This window comes from Uloborus diversus, chromosome 6, assembly GCF_026930045.1.
Source record: "Uloborus diversus isolate 005 chromosome 6, Udiv.v.3.1, whole genome shotgun sequence".
Taxonomy (NCBI): Eukaryota; Metazoa; Arthropoda; class Arachnida; order Araneae; family Uloboridae; genus Uloborus; species Uloborus diversus.
In genome coordinates this window covers 66,578,672-66,593,133 of record NC_072736.1, presented here as the reverse complement: position 1 = coordinate 66,593,133, position 14,462 = coordinate 66,578,672, and the positions used below count along the sequence as shown (strand labels likewise).

The following is a 14,462-nucleotide window of genomic DNA, read 5'->3' as shown; positions in this document are numbered from 1 at the left end:
ATTCAAAATGGCTACACTCAAGCTGATGCGTCAGCCTATCTATGTAGCGGCTCTATTCCAGGCCATACATATTGTCGCCTCAGAGCAACAGTAGGACATCTTATTATTTCTGGGATTAGATGTCTTACTGTTGCTCTGAGGCGATAATATTAAGCCTTTGAAGTCTGGTATTGGTCCCCTTACTAGTCTAGTAACCCTTCTTTGAAGCCTTTCCTATGAAGAAAGATCTTTCTTGAGATAAGGAGACCAAAACTGAATAGCATTCTCTAAATGAGATCTTACCAAACTTCTATACAAACACAAAGGCAGGAGATCCGGAATTTAGTTAAATAATAAATAACAATGCAATAGATCGTCATTTTACACGGAAATTATGTTCTATGGAAATTCCGTGTAAATCAAAACCGCGTAAATTAAGACTCAATATTAGTGTTAAAACAGGGGTTAGATTACATAGATGAAGAAAAAATTCATTGTAGTGATAGATAAATATTTGCAGTAAGTTTGATGTGTATTTATTTATTCTGATCCATATGCACAATGTGTATACAGAAAACATGAATTTACTTAGTGTTTATAAAATGAGAGCTGGTTATGATATTCTTTTGGTAGCCAATAATTATTTTTCTATGTAGTTCTTTGTGGGGCATTAATGCTTCCATGATCACTCCCATCATTTCCATGACAGGATCTTCCTTCACTAACAAATCAGAAAGATCATTTGTCATTGTCAAGGAATGGCTCAAAATGTTCTGTGTGAAAGCTTTTGGTTGTGTGTCATTGATGTATTTTCATTGGTTTCATTCTCTTTTGTCACTTCTAAAAGCTCTTCTTCCAGTGAGCTCAGCATTCTATGAGTTTAATAACTTTACTTCTGAAAAGAGCTCTGGAATCAATCACAAAAAATGTCTCTGGTCACCCAAGCTTGCTTATTAGCACTCCAAAATACAGTTTATTACATGATGTCTGCAATCTCAAGAATTTGCATTTTGAAAGAGTTGAAAGTTTAATCTGTTTGCTATGGCGCATCCATGTAAAATCAAAACTCATCCGCATAAAATAAAATAAAGGTGTCAAATCTTAAACCACCTATAATCAAATTGGCGTAAAATAAACCTGCGTAAAACGAGGGGCTACTGTATTTATAATGCTCGACAGATCTTTTTATTGTCTTTACAATAAAATACAATATAGTAATGCTTTCAAAAAATAGTCGAGTTTGAATTTCCCTGCTCATAATAAAAGATTCAACAATGAGTGTTTCTGCTCACAAATGTTGATGCCTTGTTGACATCAACAAAAGGTTCCTATCCAGCTAAATCTTTTTGCTAGTCTAACTGCAAAACTACAAAAACGGCAAAACACACCAACTACTTAAATACCTTAACACCATCATACATTATTTGGCCTCAAACAACGTAATTGAAGTTCTAACATGTAAACATTTTAATTAAAGGAGCAAACGTGTACATGCCTCTGAAGTAATGCTGCGTAAAAGCTTTTAAACTTTTTCTACACCTATATAAGGCGGTGGGAAGCAAAGGTATGTTAAGTGAATACTTTCAAGTTTTGCATAAAATGCATTTAAAGATAAGGTCCTAGGTAAGCTTTCATTGAAAGTTTTTCTACTACTTACTTACTACTTCTTTTTCAAGGATTAGGCATAAAGCCTGTTCCGGCTTCTTGGTCGCCCCACCGCTTCCTGGGCCTACCACGGCCTCGTTTGCCCCTTGGTCTGTAATAAAAGGCTGCTCTTGGAAGTCTCCCTCGTGTCATACATCGAACATGGTTTTTCCAATCGTTACGATATTCTGTAATTTTTTCATTGAGGCTGAATATCTGTAATTCCCTTCGAATAGATTCACTCCTTATTTTGTCTAGGATAGTGCAGTTTTTCAGTGATCGCAAATACTTCATCTCTGCTGCTTGAATTCTACTAGTTTCTTGACTGTTCAAAGTCCATGTTTCAGAGCCGTATAGTAAGGTTTGGCACCGCCATAACCTTATACAACTTCAGTTGTGTTTCCTTTCTCGTTTTTCCCTTTAGGGTTCTTGTAAGGGTTCCACATATGTGTTGAAACCTATGTAGTTTGTTTTGGACATCATTTCGTGGTCAAAGGTGATGCCACATCCTAGGTAGTTGAAATGTTCACCTGCTCAATAATTCTATTATCAATAACAATTTTACTTCTAATTGGCTCTTTACCCCTAAATGCCATTGTTTTAGTTTTCGGGATTGAGATCTTCATATTATATTCTTGGCATATCATGTGGAGTATGTAGGTAAAAGTTTTTCTAAATCATGCTATATAACAGCACATACCAGGACTACTAGTACTATCTCTTGCTGCAAGATAGAGGAGAGGTTCACCTACCATTTGGACTGGTTACCTACAAATTTTTAATTTTGCCGCTATCATCCCTTTGCGTTTCACTGCCTCATATCTATATTATAATGTAAAGCTGCAGAGTTTGTTTCTTTGAACCCGCTAATCTCGGGAACTACTGGTTCGAATTCAAAAAAAAAATTTTTTGTTGAACAGTCCATTTATTGAGGAAGGCTATAGGCGTTTTTTTAAAATCAGATTGACCAAAATATTTGTAAATTAAATGTTTAATTGTTTAGGTCTTTACATTCCTAATAGATGGAGAGGTAAGTTAACTCATCGAGAGGGCACTGATCAATAGCTGGCGGGAACCATGCTGTGCGGCTCAGGTGCTACACTATTGTGGTCAGCGAACTGATTTTTGAATGCAGTTTTTTTTCTTCGATATTCAAGTACATAGTTTGATTTTGTAGGATTTTTCTATTGAGTTTTGTTTTCCTTATTTCTTCAACGTTTGTTTTTGTTCTTATAGTTGAAGATAGTTACTTATCTAAGTAAATAATTTGATTTGTTGTATTATTCAATTGGGGTTGTTCTTTATAACATTTTTATTATAGTATTGTTTATTTGATGGCGAAACACTTTAAATCGCACAAAAAAAATTCTGCTTCACTCGCTAAAGCACAGTAATACGGTTGCATGGCGCATTAAGCAATGAACTATACAGTTAAAGAATTATTTTGAGTTTTAAAGCTACTGTTTAATCTTTTTATGTCGATGTGTTTTGGTGAATAGTTGTTAATTCAAAAGACTTAAATAGGTTTTTGGAAAGGTGTGCAAGCATTTTAATTGAAGAAAAATGATCATTTCACATCAGAAGGGGGGGGGGGGAGGATTCTTTATTCAACGGACTTTTTTTTAATTCTTAGCACAGGCATCTCTGTGCTGGTACTGCTAGTGTTATAGTGATTGACAACTTCAACTTGACGATACATCGCCAAATTGGCGGTAAAACTTGGAGATATTTCTCAAGTATCAATTTGTATGACTTACTTCAGCCTTCATTGACATTAACCACTGTTTTGCAACAGCAAAAAGATGTGTGTAAAAAAGGCCAGGGGCACCAGGATAGGAGGTCACTGTGACTTTCCAAAAAATTCCTTGTTCGAAAAATTTTGTCTGAAGATTGGACAAATTTAGAAGCGTAATTGAAATACAGGCAAACCTCCTAAATTTGAACACTCTTAAAACGTGAAAATTTGGGAAGTGCGATCGCAGTTCCCTGTTTGTTGTTAAATATTTTTCTAAAAAGATGCGCTACGGTAAAGACGAATTGATTTTAAAGGTCCCATTGAGTTTGTTTTAACAAGATTCGGCTGTATTGTAATTTCAACTAGATTCGGCTGTATTGTAATTTCAAAAAATCAGATTTCTGTTGTTACTTAGTTGATATTGGTTTTCAGGTATTGTGTGCACTGTGCATGCTTGTATTTTATCCTTCGGTAAAATTCTGAGTTTTATTCGGTAAAGGGAGAATTTCCCTCCTCCCAAAAATTTAGGTTCAGGGCGTCCCTAAAAGCGTACTTTTGGAACATTGCATTGCATCCAAAAATAAGTGCAGAATAAGATCCCCAACAGACTAAGCATGCGAAATTTAAGCATCCTACGATGCACCTACAATTTTTGAGTAATGCCAGGACCATATATATGCGTACACAGCAGCGACTTTGGTTTCGCTCCCCCCCCCCCAAAAAAAAATTTAATAATTTTAACATAGTCACTTTTTTAGAGCATGCACCCTCATACCTTTTACGCACCCCCCCCCCCTCTTTTGGCAGTGGGGGTGCTATGTATGCCACTGTGCATACGTACAGATGTAGCTTCGACATTCATCTGAGTGAAATGGAAAGTCAAGCTGAAATTTGAGTGAAAAATTTTTTGTGATTACAATACTTCCTTCACTTTGGCACAAGGAAATAAATCTATAGATAAAGGGGGGATAGATAAATTTATAAAAGGGGAAAATTTTGGCTGCACTTAATGGCTACTCCCTTTGTAACAGTAATTTGTTCTGCTGTATTTGTTCTGCTGTTATATGTATCTGCTGTGTATATATATTCTGCTGTATTAAGCCTTTTCCAGCTTTTGCTATTAGTAAGGATATTTCATCAATTATTTTACATCAGTCATATGCAACTCAAAGGAGGAGACTAGGGGGCAACTGCCCCCTCACTCTCAAAAGTAAAGGGGCTTTTCCCCTAACTGTTTTGAGTTAAAAATTAACGATTGGGTAATTCCATGTCAAGTGATCCAAAATTTGAGAAATTTTTTCACTCACATTTTTAGATTTCTTTGAAATTTGGCTCATCGATTTTACATCTCAAGGTAATCAAAAGTTCAAATTTTTAGATTTTTATCTCTTTTATTTTTTTATTTATGAGACTTTGATTTCTGGAAAACCCCTCTTTTTTCATAAATGCTTGAACATAAAATGGACGATAACTCAGCACCAAATATAGATAGAAAGATTTGGTAAAAACCATTTTAAAGTACATTAGTTGCTGTTTAATATGATATGCAATATGAATAATTTTGTAAAAAATTTCATTTTTTTAGATTTAAATTTAAATTTAAAATTTAATTTTAAATTTAAATTTTTTAGAAAACATATGATTTTTTTTTTAATTTCCAAAAAAAATTTTTATTTTATCTTCATTTGTACAAAATTTAAAGTTGGGATCTCAATGGGATCACATTTTTTATGAATTTTTGAATAAAATTTGGCTTAAGAAATAATTTTTTCAGATTCCATTTTGTTAAATATGGGATTCTTTTACTGGTGATGATCAAATGAGTTGTAAGTAAATCTGATTATGTTTGAAATTAACTGGCAGGAACTTATAGATTGGTAAGCCCCCCCCCCCCTCCTCCGACACCACCACTTTTAATCTTTTTTTTATTTTATTATTTTTTTAGTTTTCAAAATTTAAAAAATAAAATAAAACAAAATGAATAGTAAACTTATTTAAATGTGGTAAATGTTCTTTAAAACAAGACAAAGTATACCTCCCCCCCCCCCCACCCATACATACGATTAACACTATACTAGTATCACGCTTACCTGGGGATTGAATTGAAAATTTCTTCCCCAAATGTTTTTTTTTTCAGCCAAGTGTTTCTTTTTATATCAAAACTTCATAAAAGTGTACTTGATTAATTCAATATCTGATAAGGAAAGTTATGATTCATTTCATTCCCTACCCTTTCCCTCAATTCCGGAAGGAGGAAAGAAATAGTTTGCCCCAAGATCACAGCAAAATAGTGTTTCCCCCATGTCGTGTTAATGTTTTTCCATTCTTTTCACACAAAACTACAAATAAATCAAAGTATCAGATCATATGTCTGTCCACGCATAACTTTCTACAACATCTGGAGAACAGCTGTTTTTACTTTTTTTTATTGCTTGTTTTCTTTTCAATTTCTGTTTTGAAGGAGAGTAATGCAAGGAGATCTATCTGTACACATATTAAAAGCAGTTATAGGTCAAACAAACTTTGCTCTTTTGAGCATCACTATCCATGTTGTTAAGCTTCATTCCAGATTTCCTCCCCCCATTCTACCATCCCACTTTCCGAAAAAAAAAAAGCTGCAAATGAGTGGAGTTCTATTCAGTGATGTTCCCATCAATTTTTCTGGGGGTATATTCCCAGCAATCCATTGTACGCAATATATGTATAAAAAATGTTTGAGAGCATACGCCGTATCTAGAGTATACCCCTTGTTCTTTTTTGTCTGTTAATGTTCTCCCAACTTTTAGTTTTTGTGATCCCCCCCCCTCCCCCCATTTATGAGCCTCAGTCACTTCTGATGTTTGGCAGCGTTTGTTTTGATTATTACTCTTACGTAACAGCTCTTTTTTTCGGGGTTTTTTTTTTTTAATTTTGAAAACATTTTTGAAAAAAAAAAAGAAGAAAGATAAAAAGTGGTGGGGAGGGGCAGGGGCTTGCCAATCTACAAGTTCATCCCAGCTCATATCAAGCACGTCATGTTTACTTACTACTCACTCGACCATCACCAGTAAGAGAGCCCCATATTTAACTAAATAGAATATGGAAAATATTCTTATATCAAATTTCATTCAAAAATTCATAAAAAAAAATGATCCCATTGAGATTATAACTTGAAATTTTGTACAAATAAAGATAAAATACACAAAATGTTTTGGGAATTTAAAAAAAAAAATTATGTTTTCTAAAAAATTTAAATTTTAAATTTAAATTTTTTAAAATGTACCCTTTAAAATTTTTTACAAAATTAGTCATGTTACAAATCATATTAAACATCAACTAATGTACTTGAAAATGCTTTTTACCAAATCTTTCTATCTATATTTGATGATAAATTATCGTCCTTTTTATGTTCAAGCATCCATGAAAAAAAGAGGCGGGTTTTTCCAAAAATCAAAAGTCTCATAAATAAAAAAATAAAAAAGATAAAAATCTAAAAATTTGAACTTTTAATAACCTTGAAGGGTACAATCAATGAGCCGAATTTCAAAGAAATCCAAAAATGTGATGAAAAAACTTTGGATCACTTGACATGGAATCAGGCGCGGATCCACGGGAGGGGAACTGGGGGAACGTTCCCCCTCCAAAATCCCAAGTGTACCTAAAAATTTTCAAAAGAGAGTACGGGAAAATAATTCCGTTTTTCAAAACTTGAACTATAAGAAAGGCGTCAGAAAAAGTAAGGAGAGAATTTCAAAAGTGGATCTAAAAAGAGGAACTGCTGGAATGTCCCCCCCCCCTCACACACACTTTAGAACGTGAACTAAGGCACCAGGAAAAGCAATTAGGCTACAACAAAAACAGATCCATGGAGGGAACTGGGGGAACCTTCTCCTCCCCTCAAAACCCCCATATATACCTAAAAATTTTCACAATAGAGTGTAGAAAAAATCTTCTGTTTTATAGAACTTAAACTCGAGGAAAAGCTCCAGAAAATTCGATCAAACAATAGCAGAGGCGGATCCCTGGAAGGGAACTGGGGGAACGTTCCTCTTCCTCTAAATTCTCATGTGTACTTAAAAATTTTCACAACGTATTACAGCGAAGTTCTCCAGTTATATTAGAACTTTAGCTTGAAGAAAGGCACAAGAAAAAGATAGGAGAGAATTGCAAAAGCGGATCTAAAGAGGAAAACTGGGGAATGTTCCCCTCTTCCCTGCATAAAAATAAATAAATAAATAAAGACAAACCTGTTTAAACTGTTTTTTGCATTTATTTGGTGAAGGATTGATCATTATTTTTAAAACTACTGCAATTCAGTGGCGCTATTAGAGGTGGAGGGGGGGGGGGCACAGGGCGACAGGATCCGTGATCCCCCAGAAGGCCGAGTAGAATGTTTTTGTAAAACATTTCCTATAATTAAAGAGAACAATAGAACGTACCTTGGAAACAGTCGCCTTTTTTAGTAGGTCTAAAAATAAGAAAGTCTTCATAATGTCGGAAGTCCGCTTCCTCTGCCAATACCTTTAAAGTGCGTCTCAAATCTTGTTTTCAGGACTTCAATTTTGAAAATTTTAAAGGGGAGAACTACCTAACACCTCGCATTCTAATAACATCGAGAATCGTTTAAAATTGCTTTTTTGGAGCTTCAATTTCGAAAAATTGCCAAACCCCTGACGTTACCAAATATGGTCTACAGTCATTTTTTTAAGATGTCGATAACAAAAAATTTCTGGACAAGGGTCCGAATGCTCCTGTAGAAAATCTGAACATTAAAAAATTAAGGTTTTGAAAAATTTAATGGGGAAAGTGTTTAAATCCTTTATCACCGAATATCGCTCAAAAACTTCGTTTTCTAGGACTTCAATTTCGAAACATTTTTGGGAAAAGCCCCAGAACTGTACTGCTCGATGTATTGTCAAAGTTAGTCTGTAACTGCGTTTTTGGAAATTCAATTTCAGAAAATTTAGCGGAGGGATTTTCGATTTAAATCTATTTTACAAAAAAACGGAGGCAGCCCCCCAAAAAAATCCAATCTCTGACCCTACCGTCAATAAATATCGCCTATAATTGCGTTTTTAAAACTTTAATTTCCGCAGGTGGCCCCCAAACCTTTCTTTTTCGTAACATCACCAGAGGCCGCCTAAAACTGCGTCCTTAAGACTAAAATTTCAACATTTTTTTTCAACAACCGCCCTATCAGATGGTGGAAATTTTAAAAGTGCACCCTCTATAAAACTTTTGTGGTTGAACCACTGGTGCAAATATTATTTCCTTTAAGCACATACAAATAGAAAAATGAACAAACTTTTTAAACTAATTACTTAAGAATTGTACTTTTAGAATTTGTAATGAATACATTTTTTTCATAAGAGGCCTTAAGAAGCAGTAGATACGTTGTAAAACTCAATATTTATGGTTATTTTTTAATGAGTAATTTCATATAACTCCCCCACCCCCATAAACATACTTGCTAGAAAAGTTCCCCTCCCAAATCCATAGTCTGGATCCGCCCCTGCATGGAATGACCCAATTGCTGAATTTTGAGGCCACATTTTTTAGAAGTCATTTAATCATTAATGTTAAAACTCAAAATTGTGGACCAATTTTACCTCTAACCCTTCACACCTCTTTTGAACCTCCACTTTTTTTCTGCACCAGCCGCCTATGACATCAGTTATTTACCTATTGTACAACGTTTGAAGACTTAAGCAGCAAAGGAAAAACTTTAACAATAATTTCTTCTCTCGAAAAATTGATGTCCACTTACCTGCATAAAACTTGACCATCCTTCAGTAATTTGTAGAAAGATTCTCGCTCGCCTGAAGTTTCAATATCATCGGAGCCCATTACATCTTTCATCCATGTGAGAACTTGACTAGCCAAGGCTGGGTCGTATTTGGATTGAATCTAGAACAAAATTTTATGATTGATATATTGAACTGGAATTTGATTTTGAATATGGTCGTTTCCGAAAGTTTAGAAGTATTTTTTCTGAAAGAGCATGCTTTAAAAACATAGGATTTGACCATTATTGATTAATTTAAATTTAATATTTTTAAAAAAATATTTTAATTGGTGAGCAGAGTCAATTTTCTTTTTTACGCTTCTGCACAGGACATCAGAATTGATGAAATGCCATTAACGCAGAGCGCAATATTTAATTTGGTTCTAAATTATCCTAACCTGGAAACGCGGTAGACAGCAAGCGTAAATTCAGTTCGGCAGTGGATTGCGCGCAAAGTTCATCACTTTTGGCATCATAAAGACCACGCCTTATTTGAAAAATCGAACATTTAAAAAGATTAATTAAAAATTAAATGTTTTGAAATTAACATTTTCTTTGCTCCATGTTTTTTTTTTTTTTTTTTTTTTTCTATCAACTTCAGTGACTATTAGTAGTACTTTTGATTGATGTAAACAACCCCATTGGGAGATCTACTTGGGTTTTTAACTTTATGAAGGTTATAAATTGTTATGTTTTGCACATGCACGTGAAAATTTAATCATTTTAAACTTTCATATTTCATCAAATTTTCAATATTTTAATTTCAAATTTTAGTATGTTTATCCATGGCTGAATTTAGTTGGTATTTAGGGTTTAAACTCCCTCTGAAAATTTTCAAAACTATTCCATAAAAATCCTTTATTATATTTTTTTTTCTAAAATTTATTGTTACTGTTTTATTTTTTATTTATCTATTTATTTTTCAATTTCACTTGAAAAATGAAATATTATCGTTATTGAAGAATTCTATAGACTCGGAGCTTTATCTACAGTATTTATTTTAATTGCAATGATTGTGAATATCTTTTTACGAAACAATATAGCGTTTTCGTTGATAGTTTGAACACCTGACGCTAGCAACCATCAAAATTCTTTAAATTTGAAAATGCTATATATTACTCTAGATTCTTCTGCAGTTATAACACATCGAATTAAAAATGTATCGAATGTTCAACAGGGGCCCATATGTGGAGCATATTGTTACAAATTCTGTAAATAGTAATCATTTTTTATGATTAATTTGTTGTAATCTGGCTAAATTTGGCGTTTATTCCATTTTTCTTCATCTAAAAGTAATTGTAGTAACTTAACCTGTTAATAGTTACCTTGTAATGAATATACAACACCCTTACATTCGAATAAAGTATATGTTCCCTCTATTTCTTCACGCTAAGATTTGTGAATGGAATAAAAAGAAAACATCGAGAAGGATTTCGAATTTTGTCGAAACTTCTCTAGGATTTATAAATAGCCTCCGCGCGTAATAAAAAGTCAGACTGGTCTGAGCCGTTGGGCTGAGGACATGTATTTAGCTCTGTGTGTATTAGCCTTTGTGCTGTGTTTTTGCATACTTGGATGTACTAAATACGTGTCTGACCGTTGTGTTTACGGTGTCCAATTGATATTTGCTTAATAGCTGATGATTGATTTAGCAGTTGTAACTACATTTCCTGTACATAACTGTAAATAAATCTCCTATGTTTTCTCAAGAACTGTGTCGTCATTTAAAGAAAGTTTGAAGTTGGCCCCGAACGTGTAACAATATGAATGTTCTCAACTTGCATCACTTTCATTCGTAAGATTCCGAAGTATGATAAATAATTATTAAAGAGCATTTGTTGCGCGATGCAAAGATTACTAGAATATCATTTTTTTCCCCCTCCGAAAAAGCTCCGAAATCAAATAGGCCAGTAATTGATCGCTTTTGAAGTCTAGTCTAAAATTATTTTTTGCATTTTATTAAGAAATGTGATCACTGGCCTGTAAATATTTTCCCCTTAGAAGTCGCGTGATGTAACCGACAGATTTTCTTCAACACCTTTATTATTCTGAGTTGGTGCATGAAACAGGAAAAGGTCCAGAGCGGAACTCCACATCGAAAACGAACGATGCACACCCCCGGTGAAGCGGATGTGAATCGGATATTTGAAGTTAGGCTTTCTCTTTCTGTTATTACTTTTTTTTTTCTTTCAAATGACTACAGAACAGCAATGAAACTGCAAAATGAGAGGCATTAAGTAACAGTGTAAGAGCTTATTAATATTTTACCTATTTGCATAGGCGGCGCTTACGGGGGGGGGGGGGGTTAAAAAGGCAACGGCCCCCTCACTTTACAGAGTTCAAAATTAATAATTGTTTGAAAAATAATTTTTCATGGGGTGGATTGCACGAAAGTAAAAACAAAAAATTCCAATAAATGGACTTTTCTCATCTTATATCGAAAAAAGGGAACCTTGAATTGGAAGCGGAAAGTCTACGGTCACCATCCATTCCGATTTTTCAGGTCATATTCCACATTGTTTGGAGATCATAGCATTTTTAAAGTTAACAGCTTTGAATTTGGATTACTGATTTACCTGAATTTTCAGCACAAAGGTATTTATTCGTTATTATAGTCCAATTTTACCTTAAAAAAAAAAAAGCTTCAGTGACCACGCCCTCTAACCCCACATTTCTTTTCACTCCTTCCCCCTTTTTTTGGAGCACCAGCGGCCTATGCCTATACTTGAGAATGTTAAGATATAGCTGACATTCCATGGAATTAGTTTTTAAGTTATTACGCATTGTTTGTGTTATAGTTATTTTACCAAGAAAACTAAAGATCCAGTTTTAGAAAGTAGTTCTGCTCGCTAAATGTAGCAATCTGTAGCAAATCCAAATTCAGTAACACATACATACGTGATGGTTGCCAGATTGTACGATCAAGTTGGAAGAACATGTCAACAATTTTCAGATAAACAGATAACTTCTCCATTAAAAGTATTGTACTGAATGTTTTTCACCGGATATTCCCTTCTGTAGAATTTGTTTCGCCATCTGAGACGATTCAAGTGCAATATCTAATATTTTTATTTGCTGTAGATGGCTTCAAGAGTAATTAGTGAAAATTTTCCTCTTGTAACAGATTTTGCAGAGAGGTTATATTTGTGTTTAATTTTTCGTAATATTGCTCAATTTGGTCGTTTTCTCCATAGGTTTAGTATAACTAGTTGTAAAACTCCGTAGCGAAAGTCAATGGCCGCCACTGAAGGAGCGAAACTAGAAATTAAACGGGCAAAAGCGTAGCCTACGGGTATGCAACACTGTTTGCATCCCATTGTTTCTGTTGCATACGTTTGACTGTAAGTCAAAAAATCCAACTTATGCTTAAGAGGGGGTTATTATCGGGGATTGGGGGGGAGGGGTATCTAAAATGCAATTTTCGGGCACAAATATGAATCTGGGGTGAATAGTTTCGAAATATTAAGTCTCCAAAATATAGTTTTAGGCTATTTTTAGTCGCTTAAGTGCCCCCTCCCCCCGGAACTGCGCTTGGCTGTGAGCTATGCTTTGGTTTGATTTGATTTTTCTTCCGCGTTTTTATCGCATTAGAATAAAGTAAATACATATGTTTATCGACCACGGCGTTTTATAAGATTTGTCTTATTGATGAAGAATTTAGCAATTGTAAAGAAGTTTTCGTGAATAACGGCTGTGCTTTATAAACACTCTCATCTCTCCAAGAACTTGCGCATATATGAGTCGTCAAGGAAATTTATCTAATTCGAACTGAGCTTCAAAAACTTATTTTAAGTGAATAAGTGTGCTAACTGAATAATTACGCATCGTTTTATTATGAACAATAAAGAATTTCTTTCATGATTCTGAATTAATTACATGTTCCAAAAACGTAGCATTTAATCAAGGAAATGACTTTTACGTTTTTCATTTTTATGCTCTTAAGTTATCTCCTTTCAGATTCTTCAAAACAGCTTGAAATTTCCTCACTTCCTGACATAAATTCTCTTCAGTACTTCGAGGCAAGAAGAGTTAGTTCTTGAGAGGGAAAGTTTATCAAAAGGGAGTTTCTTTTTCGAAGATAAGACAAAAGCCAATTCATTCTCCTACACTTCAGTGTTTCAACTTCAAAATGGCAAGCTTCTCAGACACCCTTAAAACGGGTGTGAAGCTGGTTGATTTCTAGAACATTTCAAATGTTCTAGAAACTTCTGAATGAGGAAGATGTAAGCTGGTTATTGAACTTGCTCAAGAGTCTTAAATGCATAGAACGATAGAACGTCTCTCAAAGCTTTACTTATTAAAAACGTTTCCAAAATTAACGGAAAAATGTTTGCTAACTTTGTGTTACTATTCTTACATTAAAAAAAAAAAGTCTTCATTTTTTTTTCTTATATATTTTTTTATTTTAATTTTTCAGATCTAGTGAGTAAAAATAGGTTTTGTTGTCGATTTAAAGTAACGCTCCAGAAAAATAAATGAAGATTAGCTAAAAACCGATTAATATATTTTCCACTTTTCGAGTTTTTAAGAACAAAAAAAGAGCATTAACTTTCAAACCAATAGTATATTTTAGCGAAAATTCTACAAACTGATGTCAAGATATCCAGAAATATGTAATTTTGGTTTACCCCCAGTTTCGCCGAGATTTAAAATTTCCAATCAAAAATCTTTTCAGAAGAAAATATTCTACGATGCAATGTATAAGCATTGAGTGTCGTGAACATGCGTTAAAAAAAAAAAAAACTCATCACGAACTTAATACAGTGGCGGTATAAATTCTCTCCAGTGTTTAAAAGAGCACGCTATGACTACAAATCACCGTGAAGATCACAATTTTATTCTACCGACATTGCACAATGTCAACAGACGATATGTGACGAAACGGACAGAATAACAGCTGACGATATGTGATGCCTTCGGCGCGCGGGAAATGCGTAGGCGCACACGAGCGGTTTTGCCATGAGCATAATTTATTTCTCATGGCGGGAATTTATGTGCATGACATCACTCTGAAAACGTGCGGCCGTAAGTGTTTGATGAAGACTGAATGACCTCAGTCCGTTGGAAATGTGTAATCCTAGTATAGGTTCGTACAACGCCGAGGATTGTTCTCTGCCATCTCTTGACATTATTTCCTCTCCCAAAAGCCTAAAAGCTGTCTAAACAGGCTGAGTAATATGATGACATTTATTTTTTCAAAATCGCCATTCTAAGAATTGCTTGTGTATTTGAAGTTAGAGTATAGTTTTTGATCGGCCACAAGTCCAACTTCCGAAATAGTTATACTTAGAGAGACTCTGAACTTAATTTTTTGGGAGGGGGGGGGGAATTTCTCAATTT

General features: G+C 34.3%; 1 protein-coding gene across 1 annotated transcript in view; it reads right to left on the bottom strand.

Moving 5' to 3' along the window:
- The window catches only part of LOC129223896 (myophilin-like), a 57,210-nt gene that overhangs the window by 6,412 nt on the left and 36,336 nt on the right, over positions 1-14,462 (bottom strand). Inside the window, exon 2 of the mRNA XM_054858271.1 lies at positions 9,105-9,244. Within this exon, the coding sequence (XP_054714246.1) occupies positions 9,105-9,244 (140 nt within the window). The remainder of the gene's footprint in view (positions 1-9,104; positions 9,245-14,462) is intronic.